Source organism: Panthera leo, chromosome E2 (genome assembly GCF_018350215.1).
Source record: "Panthera leo isolate Ple1 chromosome E2, P.leo_Ple1_pat1.1, whole genome shotgun sequence".
NCBI lineage: Eukaryota > Metazoa > Chordata > Mammalia > Carnivora > Felidae > Panthera > Panthera leo.
Genome location: NC_056693.1, coordinates 19,048,029 through 19,069,889, shown reverse-complemented (window position 1 = coordinate 19,069,889; position 21,861 = coordinate 19,048,029). Strand labels below are relative to the sequence as shown.

Sequence of the window (21,861 nt, the reverse complement as noted above, 5' to 3'; positions counted from 1 at the left end):
TGGGACTCCAAATGCACATCTAATAGACCATTTTGATATTTTCCCAAAAGTCACAGAGACTCTTACTCATCTTCCTCAATCATTTTCTCCCTATTCAAATCTTCATTTGAGTAATTTCTACTGACTTGTCTTCAACTTGACTCTCTTGTATCCAGTCTGCCATTAGGCCACCCCAAGGATGTCTTTGATTTCTGATAATACTCAACTCTGGGCTTACTTTTGGTTTTCTATAAAAAGATTTGGGAGTTACTCGAGCCCCTCCTACTTGTCAGGACTTGAACTTCAAACTAGTACAGAAATATCTGCCTAAAATTCTACCTAAAACTTTCACTGGGGTCCCTGAGGTCCTGCCCTGTGCATGTTCCCTTTAGGAGTCAGCCAGAGATTTGGGGGAATTTATATGCACATTTTGTAGTATGACTCTCTCCTTCCTGGGAAGTCACCCCTCAATTCCCAACTGTTTTGGCAGCCCCAAAATCTAAGCTCAGTCTCTTCAGCTACTAAAACCACCTCTTTATATCTTAACCCTACTCTACAAGGTGCCGTGTGTTGCTGAAAGGCAGAATGTCCTCAGAGGAAAAGCCTAATAAATTGGCACTAAACCTATTTCCTTCCCTTCTTACAAGACTCATGTTCCCTTCAATTCTTGCCTGCTCTAGATTGTTTACCAGTGCCTTCAAGCAATAACATTAAAAAATGTTTTTCTTCTAGGGTTAGTAATCGTTATAAACAAGTAAGTGGGTCCAATACAAGATACTGTCATTTCCAGAATTAAAACCCCACCTTCCATAGAATTTTTTTTAAAAGATGTTTATGTATTATTTTTGAGAGAGAGAGAGAGAGAGAGAGAGAAGGCAAGTGGGGAGGAGGCAGAGGATTCGAAGCAGGCTCTGCACTGACAGCAGAGAGCCCGAAGCGAGCTCCCTGCAGGGCTTGAACTCACAAACCGAGAGATTATGGCCGAAGCCGAAGTGGGACGCTTAACGGACCGAGCCACCCAGGCACCCCCCTTCCATAGCATTTTAAAGGAGCTACTTTTCCTCTGACGCTCAATTGTAATAGAATTAAATGCAGTAAAGAGAGAAGTCTCAATTATTTCCTTTCTTTAAAAAAGCTTTTGTTGTGATAGAGTATACATAACATAAAATTGACCAATTTCACCATTTTTAAGTGTATAGTTTGGTGGCTTTGAGTGTATTCAGACTGTTGTACAACCATCACCACCACCTCTCCCCAAACTGAAAACTCTGTACTCATTAAACAGTAACTCCCCACGACCCCTGCCACCAACCCCTGGTAACCACCATGCTACTTTCTGTCTCCGTGAATTTGGCTATTCCAGGTACTTCATACAAGTGCAATCAAACAATATCTGTCCTTTTGTTGGAATGCCCCCTCTTCCAAATAAGTAAACTCTGGTTAAATGGCTGTTTAACCTCACATTTTTATTTCCGTGCCTTCCCACTACCCTACTGAAAGAACAGTAAAAGAGGTAAAAGGTGCAAATCCACAACCAGAGCTGGGAACTTCAGTAGAAATTGAAGAGATAAGAAATTTCAACAGCCTTATTGATGATGTAAAATGGAGGGCGGACACAAAGAACAAATATTGTATGATTCCCCTGATATGAGGTTCCTGGAGTAGTCAAATCATAGAGACAGAGGGTAGAATAGTGGTTGCCAGGGGCTGTGGGGAGGGGAGAACAGGGGGGTATTGTTTACCAGGTACAGAGTTTCAGTTTGAGTAGATGGGAAAGTTCTGAAGGTAGATGGTGGTGACGGCTGCACAACACTGTGAATGTAGTTAATGCCACCAAACCTTACATGCAAAAATGGTGAAAATGGTCAATTTTATGTCTATTTTACCGGACATACACACAAAAAACCGAGAATGGAGGCAACTGATAAAGGCAAGTACAGGAGGCCAAGGACTGGAATGCACATGGCGGGGAAGGAAACAGCAGCCAAGCAGAGAGCAAATCATCCCTTTGGACTCCCAAGTGGCTTGTGTCATATAAATACCCAGTACAACAAAGGATAGGAGTAAGACAAGGGGCTGAACCTTGCCCACTCCCCACCACTCGGAACCAGCAGCCATGTGCTGGCTTGACATACACCATCCCCAGAAATAGGGCAAAGGTTCTTCTCTAAAAGAGAATCGAACATCCCCAAACTTCCACAATCTGTCATCTAGAGGTTCACCAGCTAACTGTCTAAGAGAGTGGCTTCCCACCTGATCACCCTAAGTGAATTCCTTCAATTTGTGAGCCCCCTGCAAGCCCAGAGGTCCCATCCAGAGATTCCCTATGATCCTGTTCTCATATGTGCTCCAATAGTCACCAGACTTTGAGGAAAGCCTCCAAAAGGAAGAGTCACACTAAGATAAGCAAAACAAAACATAGCACCAAGAGGCGAGGGCCATCCTCATACCACGGAACTATGGGTAGAGCAAAGGCTGTGCATGGTCAGAACAGGCACCACCCAGACATGACAAGCCCACCTTACAATGCATACAGCCTGGACCTCAGTCCCGCATGAAGGAAATAAAGGCAACTAGGGAATGGAAAAGAACTTTAAAATATCCCTAAGTACTACCCCTGTAAGATAAACCTTCATTTAACATAGCTAGAAATTAAGATAATGTCTAAAATGGATGAATCAAGAACTGGTGATGTAAGCATATTATTTAGAGAAACCACCAAGAGAAACAGCCGAATGAGTTAAAAGCGGCTGCCTCCGTAGGACCACGGCGGGGGAGACATAGGCTGGGAATAATTGCCCTGCGATAGAAGCCCGTCTGCATGATTTGATGGTTTAACCTTGTGCATGTATTAGCAGTACTTTGATTTTTTTTTTAATGTTTTTTTTTTTTAAGAAAATGACTGGAAGTTTTGTTGTTGTTTTTTTTTCCTCATGTAGCATTGTTTCATTCTGGAATTTTCCAATTAAGCTTTTGGCTAAACACATACATATGATAATGATAATTATTCAGGAATCGGGAGGTTTGTAAAAACACTGTGTGCCATTAGAGTAATCAAGCTCAGCTCTAACACATCTTGGCTTTTCAGGATAATTAGACCACACTGGAGGCCCAGATGGGGTGAATGAGAAAGCCATGGGTGTCTGCCATATAGTAACAAGAAAACATCACCCAGAACTACTCAACTGGCAATTGAAATTTGCATGTTAACTTAGTACACAACAAGAAATGAATAAAAATGCCTGGATTGGAGGCAAAACATTTCACTTTAAAAAAAAAAAAAAAAAAAAAAAAAAAAAAACCAAACATAGAACACAGGTGCCATAATGAAGCTCCTACACCACGCATTTTAAGGTCTCACGTATTAAAATAGAATCTGTAAAGCTGGAAGTCGTTCCTTCTGTATCTCCTATTTTTTAAAAAGGTCACCTTCTGGGGCACCTGGGTGGTTCAGTGGGTCAAGCATCCGACTCTTGATTTTGGCTCGGGTCATGATCCCAGGGGCATGGGATCGAGCCACGATTTGGGCTCCATGCCGAGCATGGAGCCTGGTTAAAGATTCTCTCTCCCTCTTCCCCTCATGCTCTGTCTCCTAAAAATAAAAAAATAAAAAGTAAAATAAAAAAGGTCACCTTCACTGTATCTTTCTTGAAAGTTTACAAAATGCCAAAAAATAATTGGTCTCTTGACAGAGAGAGACCGACCGGTATTTTGCAGGTCTGCACATGGTCCTGAGTCAGTACTTGAGAATGCAGTGGTGAAAAGGCACATATACAGTCCCTGCTCTCGGCACAACTTGTGAACTAATGTTGAAAATGGATACATATACAGGCAATTCACCACACTGTGATTAGCTCAACGGCAGAGTTAGCACAGGTTGGATAGGAAGGTTGGATAGGATCGCTTGGACAGAGCAACTATCTCAACAGCTGCTCTCAGGACAGCAATGAGAAGGCCCTTGGACTGGAGTGGTATCTAGACTTAGAGCTGCAGTGAGAAGGCTCCAGAGGGGGATTCAGAGAGAAGATTTACGTGGCTTCTGGAATGGAGGACAAAGCCTGGAGGGTGGAGAGAATGAAAGAGGACTTGGGCTGCTTCCAATTTTGATCTCAAACTTCCTAGTTGGGTTCTTCTTTCCAGCTCGGTTCGTGGCTCAGATGAAGACCCTGAGGGCAAAGCATCCCGTGATGGGACCTAAACCTACCCCCTCAAGCAACAAGGACTGCTCTGAGCCAGCAAGACCCTGCCAGTGATTGAGTCCGAGACATGGATTGACCTGATCTTTACTGCCCAGGTGCACAGACCACACTTTTTTTAAAAACCTGGAAGTATTTTCTACACTTTGGAGACCATTGAGACACCAGTCTACTGTGTTCCTGGTGTTGGCCTCCCTGAAATAAATTCCTTTCTTGTTTCACCTCCACTCATTTCTCTGCCTTTGGATTTTGTCAGCAGCAAGTGGCTCGACTTGCCACACTCCACCCCACCGCCCCACCCCCACCCCTGCCCCTCGCCAGTGCTGCTGCACCAACTGTACCCAGCAACAAGAATGTGGGACAGTAAAGGGGAGTAATAAGAGTTGAGACAGGAGGGGCACCTGGGTGGCTCTGTCAGTTGAGCGTCTGACTTTAGCTCAAGTCATGATCTCACCATTAGTGAGTTCGAGCCCTGCATCGGGCTCTGTGCTGATGGCTTGGAGCCTGCTTGGGATTCTGTGTGTGTCTCTCTCTCTGCTCCTCCCCTGCTCACACTCTGTCCTTCTCTCTTAAAATAAAAAATAACTAAATATTAAAAAAAAAAAGTTGAGACAGGAGACTTCAAGAGCCAGTTCACACAGGGTTTTGTAAACAGACCCCAGGTTATTCTAAGGTCACAGAGCCACAGAAGTCATTGAAGGTTTTCTGAGGTAAGGTTTGAGGGCCAGATCTCACATCCTAAGATTTGCATTTTATAAATCTTTTCCTTGGGGCGTGGTTAAGCGTCATACTCTTGATTTCAGCTGAGGTCATGATCTTGAGGTTCGTGAGATCGAGCCCCACATCTGGCTCCATGCACTGTCAGCTGCTTCTCATTCTCTCTCTCTCTCTCTCTGCCCCTCCCCCTCGCGCTTGCTCTCTTTCAAATAAGTAAATTTTTAAAAAAGAGAAAGCTTTTCCTCAGATAAATTCATTATAGACTGATTTTTATTACTTTGTTTACTTTCCAATCACACACTTCTTACCCATTTCTGTTGTTTGTTGTTAAGGTCATTGGACAGATATTTGCATGATGATAAGACTATTGTAACTAATTACAGAGTGCTATTCAGTTTACAAAGCACTTTATCATATGCACTCTCACAGAAGGTGGTATAGGCGGAGATTTCCTGGCATCACCATTCTTCCACCTCCTGTCCGTGGAAGATACTGATAATCGATCATGGCACAAGGTCCTGATGGTTTCAGACACATCCTCAGAACTTGCAACACAAACCTCCAGGCAAACAGTGCTATCTACTTTAGTTGTCACTTGATGAAAAGTTCAATTTGCCATCCTAGAATGGTATAAAGCACACACATTAATGGAATCATACAGATGTGGTTGAAATTCGTGATTTCCCACCTTAATGTTGGATTTAAGTTACTTGACATCTCTGAGCCTCAGTTTCCTCATTTACAAATTAGAAATAAAAACATGTTACTCAGAGCTACTATTCATCGAAAGGCAGCAAACAATGAAATTGTATCATCTGTGCATTTACCTGTGTAAATTCAGTGATCACGCTCTGAAAGGAAAGAGTAAGAGAGAAATCAGTAACAATTTCACTTTATGTGTCTGCACCACGGAGCAAACATGGGACATAGCACCTCCATAGCACCATCAATTAATCTGTTTATTGCATGTCTCATAGAATGAGCATCTCACTGCAATGAGAGTGGTTCTGATGTCTGAAGGAACATATTTTCCCAAAACACAGGCCTTAGATGCAGGCCAACAATGTCATATGTTATTTAACTAAAGTAACAACAGTCTATCCCAAATCTAGAGGAAACACTGACTGGGAGGGCCTCTCTAGGGATAAAATGGGCATATCCCTAATGGATACATATGGCAAAAAAAAAAAAAAAAAAATCTTCCAAATTCCACTTCCAATGAGGTTGAAAAGGTCACAATGGATGACCATTTCCCCTGTATTAACGGGGGGAGGGGGGGAGAAATGAGTGAAGTAAAAATATTTTTACAGATATCACAAAGTAGTCTGCAGAAAGTACATTCTGGAGAAGGGGAACAAGACTTTATAGATGAGAAGAGATTAGTGGCTACTGGGGGCATTTGCCATGGGGGCAGGCAAATGATGGGGCCTGCCACCAGTCAGAGGGCTTTGCTTGGCCAAGAAGAAACCAGTGATACTTTAAACATCCCTATGGGCTAAAGCAACAGACAAGAATACATGAACATTCAGAACACAGAGCCAATCCTCCTCTTGGGTTAAATGTGTGGCAGTGCAGAAGGCTGGGGCCTGAACTGAAAGACAGTTCCATCATTTCCCAAAGTTTGGGGCCTAAGTCCTAATAGAAGGGGAAGCCTGTAAGACACATAGATCATATCTTGCCCTCAAGGCATTTGAACCCCAGGTGAACTTGTTATATTGTCATTTATAATAAAAAATACATGTTTGGTCTTCATCCTGTTTCTGGAAGAGAGCTCTTAAAATCCTTGAAATTTCCTAAGTAATGATAGTGATAAAGGAACCTTGTTTGTTTGTTCTTGCTTTTTTTGTTGTTGTTAATGGGGTAACTTTTAGAAAGTACCTAAGAATTGTGGCTGGTTGCCAGTGCAGTGGACAGGGTAATTACAGGTTAGAACTTTCAGTCCCACTCTCCCACCCTCTACAACCCCTACTCCCAACTTCTTGGAGTCAAGAGGGGCTGGAGATTGAATCAATTGCCAATAGCCAATCATGTCCGTGTAATGAAACTTATATAAAAATCCAAAATGAAGGGGTTCTGAGAATTTCCAGGCTGGTGAAGATGTGGAGATTTGGGGATGGCAGCACACCTAGAGAGAGCATAGGAGCTCCACACCCCTTTCAACATAGCTTGCCCTGTGCATCTCTTCCTTTTGGCTGTTCCTGAGTTCTTTTTTTTTTTTTTAATGTTTATTTATTTTTGAGAGAGACAGAGACAGGATACGATGGGTTAAGGGCAGAGAGAGAGGGAGACACAGAATCTGAAGCAGGCTCCAGGCTCTGAGCTGTCAGCACACAGCCCGACGCGGGGCTCGAACTCGCGAGCTGTGAGATCATGACCTGAGCCGAAGTCGGACGCTTAACCCCTTGAGCCACCCACTCACCCTTGAGTTCTATCCTTTTATAATAATCCAGTGATCTAGTAGGTAAAATGTTTCTCTGGGTTCTGTGAGCCGCTCTAGCAAATTAATTGAACCCAAGAAAGGGGGTTGTGGGAACCTCTGATATAGTCAGTTTGTCAGAAGTATGGTAACCTGTACTTGGGACTGGGTCTGATGTCCAAGGAGGGAATCATTGGAGCCTCCCAGTCTGTAGTTGGTTGGTCAGAGGCACTGGTAATAACCTGGGCTTATGATTGGCATCTGAAGGGGGTAGGGCAGTCTTGTAGGACTGAGCCCTCAACCTGTGGAATCTGGGTAAATAGTGTCAAAATTAAGTTGAATTGTAGGACACTACAGCTGGTGTCCAGGGGTTACATGGGAATCTCCCCACACACATTAGAATTGGGATCTTGTTGGGGCGCCTGGGTGGCTCAGTTGTTTGAGTGTCCAACGTTAGCTCAGGTCATGATCTCACGCCTTGTGGTTCGCAGCCCTGCATCAGGCTCTGTGCTGACATCTCAGAGCCTGGAGCCTGCTTTGGATTCTGTGTCGTCCTCTCTGCCCCTCTCCTGCTCACACTCTGTCTCTCTCTTAAAAAGAAATAAACATTAAAAATTTTTAAAAAGAAAAAAAAGAATCGGGATCTTGTAGCTCTTAAGCAGGGGAGCAACACGGGATTTGGGTTTTTGGAAGCCACAGTAATGAAATGTGTCACAGTTCTCAACCATTTTCTAGCACGTAAGTTGGAAATTCATGTGCATAATATACTATGGGCTATCACACTGATCAGCATAGTTGATAATGACATAGAGTACAGGAAACCATGAGTTGCAAAACATTAAGTAAAAGCAACAAAGATTGGTGATTGATTGGGCCTAGCTAGATGAGTACTCTTGGTTTCAGTATCGGATACCTGGGGGAGTCCTGCCAGTGATGGGAATGAGGAGCATGGATAAAGGGCAGGTTTATTTTGGGGAAGGAAGGGTATAGATGCAGATAATTTTGAGCATGTTGAGTTGGAAGTGCCTGTGAGATACGCCCCAAGCAATTGCATCTAGAAAGTACATAGTTTGTATGACCTGGAAGTCAGGAGATCAGGAATGAAGATGTAAATTTGGGAATCATCAGCTTTGAGATGGAAAAAAGATGAGCTCACTCGGGAAGCATGAGAAGCCAAGCTAGGTTCCAGGGTTCAAAGGGAAAGGAATGAACAGGAGTAAGAGCTCAACTTCCCGGCAGGAAGCTTGTACTGAAGCAGGTATTTCATAGCCTTCCTTTGAAGCCATTGTGCATCAGACCCAAAACAACCTCTAGTCTTGTCTCCTGCCTTTCCCCCTCTGCATTGTCAAGCTTCTCGCCATTTGTTCACTTAGCTCACCAGACATCGTGTCTGTGCCCGGCCCTCATCCAACTGTCGTTCATATAGCAAGTTTACTGAGAAGCCACCCTGTGCCAGGAGCTATGTTAGGTCCTGACCATACTGCAGTGACCAAAACATCCCTGCCTCAAAATGTTTACATTCTAGCGAAGGAGACATACACACACACATAATTAAAAAGACATACAGGGGAGAGGTAAATGCTATGAAGAAAAAGTAAGCAAGCTAAGAGCATATAGTGATGGAGCTGTCCTATTTTAATGAAGACATAAGGAAAGTCATCTCTAGAAGTCACATTTGAGATCTGAATGAAGTGCAAAAGTTCTGGGTGAAGAAAGGGGGGCTAGAACAGAATGGTGAAATGAGGTAACAAGAAGCTAAATCATATATGTTTTTATAAGCCTAAGTAAGGAGTCTGGCTTTCACTCCTGTGTGACAGGGGATAACCGTGGAGAGTTTTGAGTACAGGAAGGACATGATCTGACTTAGGTTTTGACATGATCCCTCTGGCTGCTGTGTCCACAATTAACTACTAGGGGCAAGAAGAGAGGTAGAAGGATGTTTTAGGAGGCTATTACAATAATGCTGGGCAGGGTAAGTGGGGTTTGTTGTGCTAAGAGTAGGGATGGAAATGGCGAGAAGTGATCAGGGTATATTTTATAGGTGGAATGGACAGGATTTGCAGTAAGAACAGATGTGGGGGTGAGAGAGAAGTCAAGGATGACTCCAAGGATGAGCAGGTGAATTAATGATACCAGTTACCTCAGCGGTAAATAATGAGCAAAGGTTAACTTTAGAGGGAAAATCGGGAGTATTGCTTTGGATACACAAAGTTAATTAGATGCTGATTAGACACCCAACTAGAGAGGTTGAGAAGACTATGGCTTATATGAATCCAGAGTTCACAGAACCGGTCAAAGCTGCAGACAAATGCTTGGGATTGGTCTGTGTACACTGGTATTGAAAGCCATGAGTCTAGATGAGACCATCTGAAAGTATTGGACAGAGTCCCAGCTCCAGCAGCTGCGAAAGAGAGAAGGGGGGGGGGGGGGAGGGATAGTTGGCTAATGGATGCTGTAATGGGGCCTTGAGAGCTTCAAAAGGGGCATAATAGTCTCAAAGGGGAAAGGACCCGGTCATAGAGGTGCTCGCCAGCAGCTTGGAGGCGGATGGGCAACTTTCCAGGCTGAGGTATCCGCATTAGCAAAGACACAGGAGTTAGGACTAGATACGACGGGTCTGGAAATGGCGGAGGCCGCAGGTGAGGTTAAGAGCGCCGCGCGCACTTCCACTCCAGCCCACGGCGTCCGAGAGCCACGAGGTACTCCGTCTCTCCCTGAGTCGCCCCTCCGCCCGCGCGGACACGGCAGCCCTGGACTTCGCCAAGCGGCGCTGTCAGGACCACCGAGGCCGCACGCCGCGGAGGGCTGAGCCGCTCCAAACCGGCCGACTCTCGCGAGAGCGCGGCCTCGCCAGCCCAGCATGCCCCGCGCCGCCGCCGCTGCCGCCGCCGCCGCCGCCGCGCCGCGGCTTGAGGGCGGGAGGCTGGGGGAGGGTAGCGGAGCCGGCGCCGCCGCCATGTTGGGTCTGAGGCGGCTGCTGTAGGCGCCGACGGAGCGAGCGGACTTGAGGAGCGGCGACAGCGACGTGGGATCTGCCTCTCTGCGAGCGGCCGGGAGCGGCGGCGGCGGCGGCGCCATGAGCGGGGGCACCCCTTACATCGGCAGCAAGATCAGCCTTATCTCCAAGGCGGAGATCCGCTACGAGGGCATCCTCTACACCATCGACACCGAGAACTCCACCGTAGCTCTCGCCAAAGGTACGCCGGGGCGGGCCTCGGGGTGGGGTGCTGCGCCCGGCTCTCGGCCCGCGGCCTCCTCGCTCCCTCCCTGCCCCCTCCGTCGTCCTCCCGGAGGCCGCTCCCTTCCCTCCCTCCGGGCCCCGGCGTCTCGGGCTGGGCCGCGGCCTCCCTGGGCTTCCCGGCTCCCACCCCGAAGGTCCGCGCCTTCAATCCGGGAACTACAGGACGGTGAGCGGGGCGGGCGGGGCGGCCCTGAAGTCCGAGAACGGGCCGGAGAACACGGAGAGACGTGTCTTCCAACTCCGAAATTCGGTGGTTCTGTCGTCTTACCGCAAAACAAAGCCTAAGTATTCAAAGAATTTTTCCGCCTAGCTTGAGTTTAGTGCTGATTTGGTGAATCTAAGGCACCTATTTTCTCACGTTCTTAATTTCAATTCGTTACGGTATTCATCAGGTGAACTGTAAGTCATGTGCAAAACTTTGGGTTTGCTCAGCGACGCAGACGGTCTCGAAGTGCCATCGGTACCATCCAGCAGATCGCATCCCACTTGTCTCATACGTGGTATTTACCTGTTAAACCGGAATCCTTCTCCAAGGCTGTTGTGCAACCACCTCTTTAAAGCTGCTTGCTGTTGTCGCATCGACCCTGTTTCTGGAAAGCCGGCGCGGAGTACCCTTAATCGGAGTGGTCATTGGGCGCTGACCGATCGTCGGGCAGCCTCCCTGGGCCGGCGGATTCTGGGTGTTGAGGATAGTGCCCTGCCCGTAGTAGAGTATGTAATTAAGGGTCGCACAGGCTGAGTGGGTTTTCTCTCCGTTCACACGTCCTGTGCCTTCGCTCCGCCAGAAGACCAGGAAGAAAATAAACTTTAGCTCATTCTCTAGAAAGAAATCTCGCCAAGTTAAGAATACTTAGGAGAGGGTAGCAAGATAACCAAGGTAGCTTTCCCAGCACATCTGGTAGTGTTACAGAATGAATACCGTGGTAGAGACAGAGGGCCAAGGGCTAGGAAGAAATTATCTAGATCTGTAAAAAGAAAAGAAAAGAAAATTAACGTATAACTTACAGGAGAGTCGTTTCACAATATCAAGCAAACGTTTTAGTGACATTTTTTGTGTCCTTTTTAATAACACTTAAGTTGGGACAAATTTTATTACCTGAGTAAGAGGTCTTAAATTTTTTTATCTTAGGTTCCTTGCCACCCCGCTCTCCCCCCATGGATATTTAGCTGTATATTGTGTTAGTTTTTATGGCTTTATGAAATTATGAAAAAGGCTTCCTAAAGTTCTCGATGACGGCCACATACAGTACTTTTCATTAAGGGCGTTTAATAATTTTTTATTTAAGGTGTGTTGCCAGCCTAGTGACTTATTGTTGAATTGGCTGTGCCTTTATTCTTCACAGTGAAAAAAAATATGTACATATGTAAGATTTCAAAAAGTCTTTTAAAAATCTTTGAATATGTTCTTTTATGCAGGAAAACTAAAAAATCTTTATTTTGTTAATGACCAACATTTTAAAAAACTTCTATTTTCAACAGCTTCTAGAGTCCATAAACTAAAATTTTATTATTCTGTAATAATTCATATGCCAGTTTGTTCCTTGTATCAGTCATGACTTCATAAATAGTACAACAGTGAAAAGATTTTTTTAATCATTGAATTTATATCTGTACTTACGGCTTTGATAATCTCACGACACAAAATATATGCTTTTTCTTAAGCAGTAGGAGTTATTTAATGTGTGACAGGTTTGGGAAGTTAATTGTGTTTGTAAAAACTGAAGTTATCAAATTTTGGTAGCTTATTCTACTTAGCAGTATCTAATCTAGAACTACTATATAGCTGTCTGGTCAACCCTGGGCACTTAATTCAAATTTTAAAATTAGAAGTGGGGTGTTTGGTCTTCAAATTTTACAATTTACATGCCTTGTGAGTAATTTGATATCTGATATTCCACTTCCACCTTTTTGAAAATTTGGTTGAAGAATGGCAGTCTAACAGATAAAAGCCTAAAGTTTATTTATGGAGTTTAGAATACAATATTTTTTGGATTTAGAGATCCCTTATCTTTGTAAACTATCAATTGAGTTAATCTCTTCAAGTGACATTCTTAGAATTCTCTTTTGGATGTTAATTTGTCCCCCTCTGGGAAGAGTTTTTTCCCCTTTTTTATTGTGAAATAACCACACATTTGAAAAGATGCATGCATAAAAATGAAATATTTTTAAACAAACCTCCATGTAACTACCACCCAGGGCAAGAAAGACATTGCAGAATCTCAGAAGCTTCCCACCCCCTGCATCTTCCCATTATCACTACTACACTCTTAAGCTAGATAGAAACATTATTCTCACATTTGTAGATTTATCACTTAAGTTTACATCCCTAAGTAACAGTGTTTATGTTTGTCCTTTTTTGAACTTTATATAAATGGAACCATCTTGTATATTTTTGATTTTGGCTTTTGTTGTGGCATAGTATTCCATCATGAGTATAACACAGCTTTATTCTGCATTTGTTTTTGATATTCTACAGTTAATGTTTATTAAATTGTTTACAGTTTTTTGCTATTACGAACAATGCCTTTATAAATATTTGTGTTTAAGTACACTGATGGCCTGTGTACCTTTCTTGAGGGTATATACTTGAATTGGAGGATCATGGGGAAAGTTCGTCTTTATTAGGAAATGCCAAGCAGTTTCCAAAGTGGTTGTTTACTAGTCTTGATTTCAGTTACTAGTATATGAGAATTGTAGTTCCACATCCCTTACTAACAGTAATACTTAGTATCAGATATTTTAATTCTCTCCAATCTGGTGGGTGTGATTGTACCTGGCTTTAATCTTCCTGATTGCTAATGAGGTGAGCACTTTTTCATATCTTACTCATTTGGATTTCATCTTTCATGAAATGCCTTTGAAATCTTGTGCCCATTTTACTACTGAAATGCATATCTCTTTCTAGAGTTCAGCATTTTGAGTATGAATCCTTTGCTGGGAATATCTGTTGTAAACCTCTTTCTCCATTTAATGGTTTCTTTTGGTGAACAGAAGTTCATTTTAACGTAGACATGTTTATCACTTTTATTTATGGCTAGTGTTTTTCTTTTTTTTTTTAAGGAATTTTTCCCTACCCCAAGGTCATGGAGGTACTTTGATTACTTTGACAAAACTTTTTGTTTCACTTTTCACTTAAATTTAGTAAGAGGTTCACTTGGTTTATATGGTCCAGATTAAAATTTATGTCTCTTACTTGGATGTTACTTATAATTTAAATTCATGTGGAATTATACAATGCTCTTAAAATTTTGGATTCGTTATGTTTGATGTGGTATATAATTAGGGTGACCGTATGGCTTGTTTTGCCCTGGTGGAAGGTCCTTGTTTGTGCCTGTTGTTCTGGCATGATTATTAAAGTATCCCTTTATTTTCTTGAAAATGTTCCAGTTTGGGTAATAAATTGTATGGTCACACTAAATATAATCAAAAGCCCAATCCCAGAGATCATAACTAAGTGAGTGATGTCCTTTATTTTCTACTAGAAATTTCACAGATTAGCTCTAGTTCCGTGAAGGTAAAATAGAAGTAAGTTTGATGGGCTTTGATACACAGGATCTTCTGTATGAATGTCAAGAAGTCATAAAGGCAACCTTGATGTCAGTTTCCTAAGTATGCTAATAGATCATCTGTCTGTAGTTTGTCTCTTGGAGTCTTTGTCACATCTCTGAGTTTTTCTTCCTAACACTGATTATGATCTGCACATAATCTGCTTTGCTTTATTTGCATGTGTTTATTGTCACCTTCCCTCCCCACCATAGTCTGAGCTCCTGGAAGAACGGATGTTTATTTAATGAATAAGTGAAAATGATTTAGCATTTTTGTTTATTAATCTCGTAGAAGTTTCTTGGGGTATCTCCAAATAATGCTTTCCATGTTCACAATTGTATATCTCCCTAAACTTACAATGCCTAAGATATGTTGTCACCCCTCCCCCCCCCCCAACAGTGAGAGATTTTGGAGAATAAGGATACAAGAGGATTAAAAAAATCTTATAACAAAATTGACATTGTTAGGAAGACAGAGTTTTACCTTATGACTCAAGCTCAATTATAATTTTCATTTAAAATTTAAGGGAAGAATTAGCTCAAGATGTTTGAGGGAATTACAAAGTGGTGGAATGTTTTCAATTTACTGTATATTCACACCTGTGTCTTGTGAACATGATGCTCAAGCACATACTAGATCCTGCATGCCAAGAGATTGCCCACAGAATGGAAGTTTCGTGAATGCAGGATTTTTGTCTCCTTCACTGCTGTATCCTCAGTGCCTAGAACAGTGCCTGGCACATAGCACGCCCTTGGTAAATATTTGAATAAATGAAAGGATACTTGTAGTTACTGAAGGTTTCTAATTATGGGAATTTCAAAGTTGGAGAAAGTACACATTTACTATAAGCATCATATATGTAGACTTTTACACTATTTAAATAAAATGGGCTAAAATAAGTAAAGTTCTTTTTTGTTTATTTTTGAGAGGGAGTGCGGAGGAGGGTTAGAGAGAGGGGGAGGGAAAGAGTCCCAGATAGGCTCTAGTGCAGATTGCTTAGCGAGCTTGATCCCTGGAACTATGAGATCAAGACCCCAGCTGAAATCAAGAGTTGGACATTTAACCGACTAAGCCACCCAGGTGCCCCTAAAAAGAGCAAAATTCTTATCTAACATATTAAGTCAGCCATACCTGGATAATACACTACTCTAATGAAAACCAGGTTGCTGCTGCATTAGGAAAAGAGACTTTGTAAAGAAGAATGATTATAAGCCAGCTGCTTTTATTGATTAAAAAAATTTTTTTTAATGTTTATTTATTTTTGAGAGAGAGAAAGAGAGAGACAGTGCGAGCAGGGGAGGGGCAAGGAGAGAGGGAGACACAGAATCCGAAGCAGGCTCCAGGCTCTGAGCTGTTAGCACAGAGCCCCACCCGGGACTCGAACTCAGGAAGGGCAAGATCATGGCCTAAGCCAAAGTCAGATGCTTAACCAACTGAGCCACTTAGGCGCCCCAAGCTAGCTGCTTTTAAAATGATTTGTCCTTAAAATCAGGGCTTTGGTAGAGGGAATATAAAAGTTGGTAATGAATTATTACCTTAAATCATCTGCTAAGTCTTGCCCATTGGTGTATCTTACCCACTTCTTGATTGTTAGTTAGCGACGTACTCATAGACTCGAGTGAGCAAGTAGGAGAGCTTTGTATGGTGGATGAAATACTTGTAAAGTACTTTATTGATTTCTTCCATTCTCACTTGAGTTGGGGACCTAAATCTAGCAGTTCACAAAATCACTACTTAGAATGTCAAAGATCTAGTAACACTTAAAGCAGTAGTTTCTTTTGGTTCCTCTGTTTAGTGAGGTTGCCAGAACTGGGAGCCTTGGAAACAGTTTATTGTTGCTGTACAGTCCACAGAAATATTTAGTAATTTTGGGAGTCTGAAGTCAGATGCCAGAAACCAACTGCACTTTCCAGCAGAGTGAGTTAAGCTGTGGCCTTCTGAATCAGAAGTAGAGAAAACAGCAGAAAGCGCCCCCCCTCCGAAATAATAATAATAGTAGTAGTAGAAAGACGGAAGTAGGAAGAATAAAGAAATATTATCTGTTCTTGACACATAGCAAGAGTTTTTATAATAATAAACTCAGTGCCAAAGTAATAATAGCAGTAACTGCAGATGGTTTAGCTTCAATTTATTACTCCGTGGTAGAAGATGCCCTCTACAGGAACAGTTTACCTTTTACTTTCTCTACGATACTTTACTTAGCTGTATTAAAAGCTAGGTATCACTGAGGTAAGTTTTTTAATGAATAAAGTGTGAGTTCATTTGTAAAATATTTTATTCACAGGGATCTTATTCTAGTTTTGTGAGGTGTTTGTTTCTGGAAGAAAATGTGACCCAAAAGGCCAGTTGGAATGCTTAGGAGCTCTTTCACCTTGGACAAGTTATTGAACCCTTAGCTTTTAACTTCTGCATCTTTTAAATATAGATAATAATGCCCATCTTTCAGTCATTCTGAAAATTAAATGAGATGATGTCAAACGTAACTAGTTTATTGTAGGTGCTTAATAGAGAGTAACTATCTCCTTGTTATTTCCAGCTACCATCTCTATCTGTGTCTCTCTAGTACCTGAACTCCATTAGTCATTCGGACCTGCTGTATTCTATAGTCTGTTGATCTTACTACCTTTCACTGTCCCACATCCCCCTCATGACTTTACTTCTTTATCCTGTTTAAATTCCATGAGCAGTTGTTACAATCAGTACTTAGTATAAACTCTAACCCCCCCCCCACCCTTCTGCTTTCTTGCACAAGCTTAGAGAAACCACCGTCCCGATTATATTAACACAGACATGGTGACCACTTTCACTCTAAATCTTCATTCACTAACCTCATCAGTCATGGTTACTTCCCAGCAGTCTTAATGCATTTCCATAGTCTATTTGTTCCATTTTTCCTAATGACTCTTTTATTCCTTGTTTTCCTCCAACCTCCAACACCTCCTTCCCATCTTCACTTTCAGCCTGTGAGCCTTGCTTCCTATTTAATTGAGGAAAGAATAGCAAATAGAAATTTTTGATTAACTTATCCCACATGTACCCAGTTCCTCACATCTGTGCTCCACACCTCTACCATTTCTCTGGTCAGTGTAGATAAAGTGCTATTATTACTTTGGCACTGGTTCTCTGTCAGACCACCCTTCCCCTTGTGCAGATTTCATCTCCTCTTGATTTGAAGGTATTTCTTTTAGTGATTCTGTACTCTCTCTTCTGTGTATTCAGTTTTTCCTTCTCTACCAGATCTTTCCTGTCTAAGAGATATGATGCTATTTCACCCATCTTAAAAACAGCAACAAGAAAACACTACTACTCTTAACTGTTTCTTCTTTTCTATCACCCCATTTCTGTCCTTTCCTTTCCACCAAAACCCCTTGAAGGAATTGTCTACATCACTTATCCGTTAATTTTTGAACCCATTTTATTTAGGTTTTTTATTTGCACAGATGACAAACTTATCAAGGTCCCCCAAAACTTCCATGTTGCTGAATCTAGTGGTTGGTGCTTATCCTCAGTCTATTTGACCCATCACCAATATATGGCATAGTTGGTCTGTTCTCCTTGAACAGTTGGTCTGTTCTTCACTTGACTTATCCTGGTTTTCTCTCATACCTCATGGGTTGCATCTCAGTCTCTTTTGTTGATTCTTCTACAAACCTCCATATGTTGGCCAGCTCCAGGGTCTCATTCTCTCTTGTTTCTGTGTGTATGTGTCTTTCACTCTTTATTTATTTATTTTTTTAATGTTTAGTTATTTTTGAGAGAGAGCACAAGCTGGTAAGGGGCAAGGAGCAGGGGGACAGAGGATCCGAAGTGGGTTCTGCACTGACATCAGTGTGTCCAATGCGGGGCTTGAACTCACGAACTGCAAGATCATGACCTGAGCCAAAGTCCGAAGCTCAACCAACTGAGCCTCCCAAGCTCCCCGTTTCTGTCTTTTAAAAATTTACTTTATTTTACCATCTGCACTTTTCTCTTGATAATCTCCTGCAATACCTACCTTTGAATACTCTCTGTATATTACCGACTCCTATCTCCAGCCTGGACCTCTTTGAACTCCTGATGTATATACCACCTGCCTCCCTAACACTGCCACCTGGAGGGATATCTAGTAGGGATCTTGCATACATATTTCTCATTCAGCCTTCTCCATCTATTTGAATGACAATTCGTTCTTTGAGTTGGTAAGACCAAAAACCTTTGAGTCATCCTTAATTGCTCTTTTCTCGCACACCTCATATGCGTTTTGGATCCTATCACCTCTATTTTAAAAATATATCCAAAATTTGACCTCTTACTGCCTCTACTGCTCTACTTTGGTTTATTATCTTTCACTAGATTATTCAGAGACACTCAGGGGTTCCTATTTCAGTGTCAGCCTCTTATTTGATTCTCTTTTCACCCTCAGTACTGTTTGAGTGTATCTTTACCATTAAAACAACATGGAATGTGTGGGTAGCAAGTTTTTTTAGTGAGCCTATGTTTTTCTTAATCACTTGACTGTATGATTCTAAATTTAGAATCTTTTTCTGTAGAACTTTGAGGGTATGGGTTTGTTGTGTTCTAACATTCTGATTACTGATGTCAGTCTGATTCTCAGTCACTTTTCTCTCTGGAAGCTTTTATTCTTAAGAGTTGAGAAATGTTACCACACTGATTCCTGAATGGTTTCTCTGTAGACCTTACAAATCTAAAGACTCAAAGTCTCTTTAACCTAATAAATTCTGTGTCTATCTCAGATTAGACAGTCTTGTTTCTGTTCCTCCCTTCCTCATCCATGTTTTGTTTTGTTCTGTTTGTTTTTTGTTTTGTTTTAATTCCTTTTGGATGCAATATTGTGTGTGTGCGCGTGTATTTGCTCTTATATTTTCATATCTCTGTCTCTTGGTTTGATAGTTTGGGAGATTAAGATATAAAACTAACTATAACGAAGAATGCACAACTGAAAGCAGCTTACAGGGTGAAGATTAAATTTAGACTGCAAATTGGACAAGCTTTTACTTTTACTTCCTGCTGATAAATCCTACTAAAACTATGTGAGAGGGACTTTTTTGTTGTTTTAGGCATAAACCCATAAAGGACAAGGTAGATTTGGAAAGGAGACAACAGCAACAGTCTGAAAAGCAAATGGGTGAATTTAAATGACTTAGAAGAATTGAGAAAGCTGCAACCTAAGTAGACAGTAGGTAAAGCCTGATTTACACCCAAACTCCTAAAAGGCTCAGCAATTGACCATCACCAGGTGCAGGGAAACTAGAAGGCTATGAAGTAATTAGGAGTGAAGATGGAGTTAAAAACTAGAAGAGTAACTCATAATTTGTTTCAGCAGTGGTCAGATTTCCAAATCCCCTTTTGCATTTCACACAACCTGGATAGGTACTCTTCTCCAACCTTGGTACTCTCTGGAGAGGGTAAAATAGAGGTTCTGGGGAAACCCAGGCACAGTTGGGAACATAGGTACCTACTACCACACTAAGAACAGTTTGGAGCAAATGGGGCATAGAAGAAGCTTGCATATGCCTGGTGTATTTATTTATTCATTCATTCATTCATTCATTCATTCATGAGAGACAGAGAGAGAACAAGTGCAGGGGAGAGGGGCAGAGGAAGAGAGAGAGAGAATGAATCTTAAGCAGGCTCCGTGCTCAGAGCAGAGCTCAACACGGGGTTCAATCCCACGACCCTGGGATCATGACCTGACCCAAAATCAAGACTCAGACGCTCAATCGACTGAGCCACCCAGGCACCCCTGGTGCTTATTATTTCATTCAGGAGAATTACTGAGTGCTTACTAGATAGTATGCTAGGTGCTAGGAAACAAAAGAGAGCTTACAGACAAGATTCTTGAGAACACAGTGTCTTAAGGTGCAGCCTGACATATAATCACAGTTAGCCACAGGAAGAGGATATCTGGGAGGAAGTAAGTGTCTGGTTCCAAGCCACAGGGAGTTTGCAGTCTACCAGGGAAGCAAACACAAAAGCAACTAGAGTCTAAAACTTTCATCCTGACTTATAACACCTTGCAGCTCACTAAGGGTAGGATTATACTAGAGGTCATTCAGGTCCTCAACTCAGTCAAGTTCCTTCAGATTTGGGGCCTTTTCACAAGCTTCCCTTGAATTGGAATTCTCTTTCCCTGCTCCCCTTATATGGCTATTGTTGAAGAAATGAACAACGCACCAGATTAAGAAGTCACAGTGGAAAGAAAAGAACTAACAGCTCTGGAAGCTTAAGTGACAGCGAAGATGTGTCAAATAACAGGCTCAGGCACTCTCCCCTCCCCTTTTATTTTGCTTCCACTGCTAAATTTATCTTAATATATTCAGTTTGTCATCTGAATGACAGGCTAACAAGTCTGAATTTTGTTGGTAGATTGTAGGGAGCCATTGAGAGTTTTTTCACCAGTAAAGTGGCATGTCCGAGTCCAGCTTTAGGAAGCTTATGCTGCAACTCTGTGCAAAGATTGATGGGGGGTGAGAGGAGAGGCTGATAGTAGTGAGGTCAGTTGGAGTATTTTTAAGAGTTTGGAAAAGAGGAAATACAGACCTAAACTAGTTAAAATAGAGAAGGAGGAACAGATACGTGAGAAATGAGGAGAATGGCGTGGCTTTTCAAAAGTTGACTGGGCAAGGAACAGGGAGGAATTAAGTGATAGTACATATAGTGGTTCCTGTCAGCAAATTAGGAGTGGATCAGGAGGGAATCAGGTATATCCTTCTAGATTCTGCTTGAGTGTCATCACCCCGCAAAGCCTTCCCTAATTCCCATAAGTCAGGAAATGTTAGAGGTACCTTCTGTGTTCTCTTTTTGTCTTTTATTTTCTTGTGCTTATTGAGCCTTTCTTATTATATTTCACTACTAGACCTCAGCATCTTGTCCCCCTTATGTCCCTCGTACATAGCAAATTATTAACTCTTTGTTGGTCACATGAAGGGTTATTATCTGAAAATTTTCCTTCGTTGGAAAACATGTAGTTGAACAGCTTGATATTTAATAGGAAAAGACAGTGTGATAAATGAAGACACTATTAAAGATATTTTATTCTCTCAGATTAATGAGTATAACTCAATTTTCTTTTGCCATCCTGTGCCTGATAGAAATGTTTCAGAGTCTCCTATTTACAGTTTCAAAAAGGTCCTCGTAAATGCGTTTAGCGTTATTACTGTTGTCTTGTTATTGCTTCACCATCTAAATTTTTTAATTGCTTTTTGGTTTTACCATTCTCTCTGCATGCCACTCTCCCCAAATTCTTATTCTCACAAGTCATTCTTCCCTTACGCTTAGTCTGAAATTATGTTTGAGGAAAGATGCATCTGAGTAAATCTGCATATATTAGTAATTTGAGGGAAAGAGTCTTGCATAAGAAGTGAAGTTGCAAATGAGAGGAGCTAGTTAACTGAGCAAGGTCTCAAATCTGTAATTGTGGGAGATGACTTTAGGTTAAAGGAAATGTAAGGGTCTTTCTTCCCCCCCAAGTGTGCAAGCAAGAGGGAAGAAAATCAGTGAAGATGATGAAATGTATTGATGAAAAGGACAAGTTTTTTTACTTTAGCAGTTATTTATTTATTTAAAATTTCTTTTTTCAAAAGTCTTTTATTTTGAGAGAGGGAGAGAGAGAGAAGCCCAAGCAGGCTCCACGCTGTCAGTGCGGAGGAGCCTGATGTGGGACTTGAACTCAGGAACTGCGAGATCATGACCTGAGCCGAAACCCAGAGTCAGATGCTTAATCAGCTGAGCCACCCAAAGTACCTCTATTTTTTTCTTAAGTTTAT

The 21,861-nt window shown here is 42.0% G+C and overlaps 1 protein-coding gene and 1 long non-coding RNA gene across 5 annotated transcripts in view; one reads left to right on the top strand and one right to left on the bottom strand.

Moving 5' to 3' along the window:
- Positions 1–5,163: 5,163 nt before the first annotated feature.
- Positions 5,164–11,030, bottom strand: LOC122207698. The gene is made up of 3 exons (XR_006196974.1): positions 10,677–11,030; positions 5,720–5,743; positions 5,164–5,512 (listed from the first exon to the last, which is right to left on the bottom strand). It is a non-coding gene; the product is annotated as an uncharacterized LOC122207698 (long non-coding RNA).
- LSM14A (LSM14A mRNA processing body assembly factor) overlaps positions 10,204–21,861 on the top strand; it is a 51,204-nt gene continuing 39,546 nt past the window's right edge. For 3 of the 4 annotated variants that reach the window (XM_042917858.1, XM_042917856.1, XM_042917857.1), the window contains exon 1: positions 10,205–10,505. In XM_042917858.1, coding sequence (XP_042773792.1) covers positions 10,385–10,505 — 121 coding nt within the window. In that variant the 5' untranslated portion in view covers positions 10,205–10,384. Of the gene's footprint in view, positions 10,506–21,861 lie in introns of all 4 variants that reach the window. The other variant, XM_042917859.1, reaches the window with a different exon arrangement.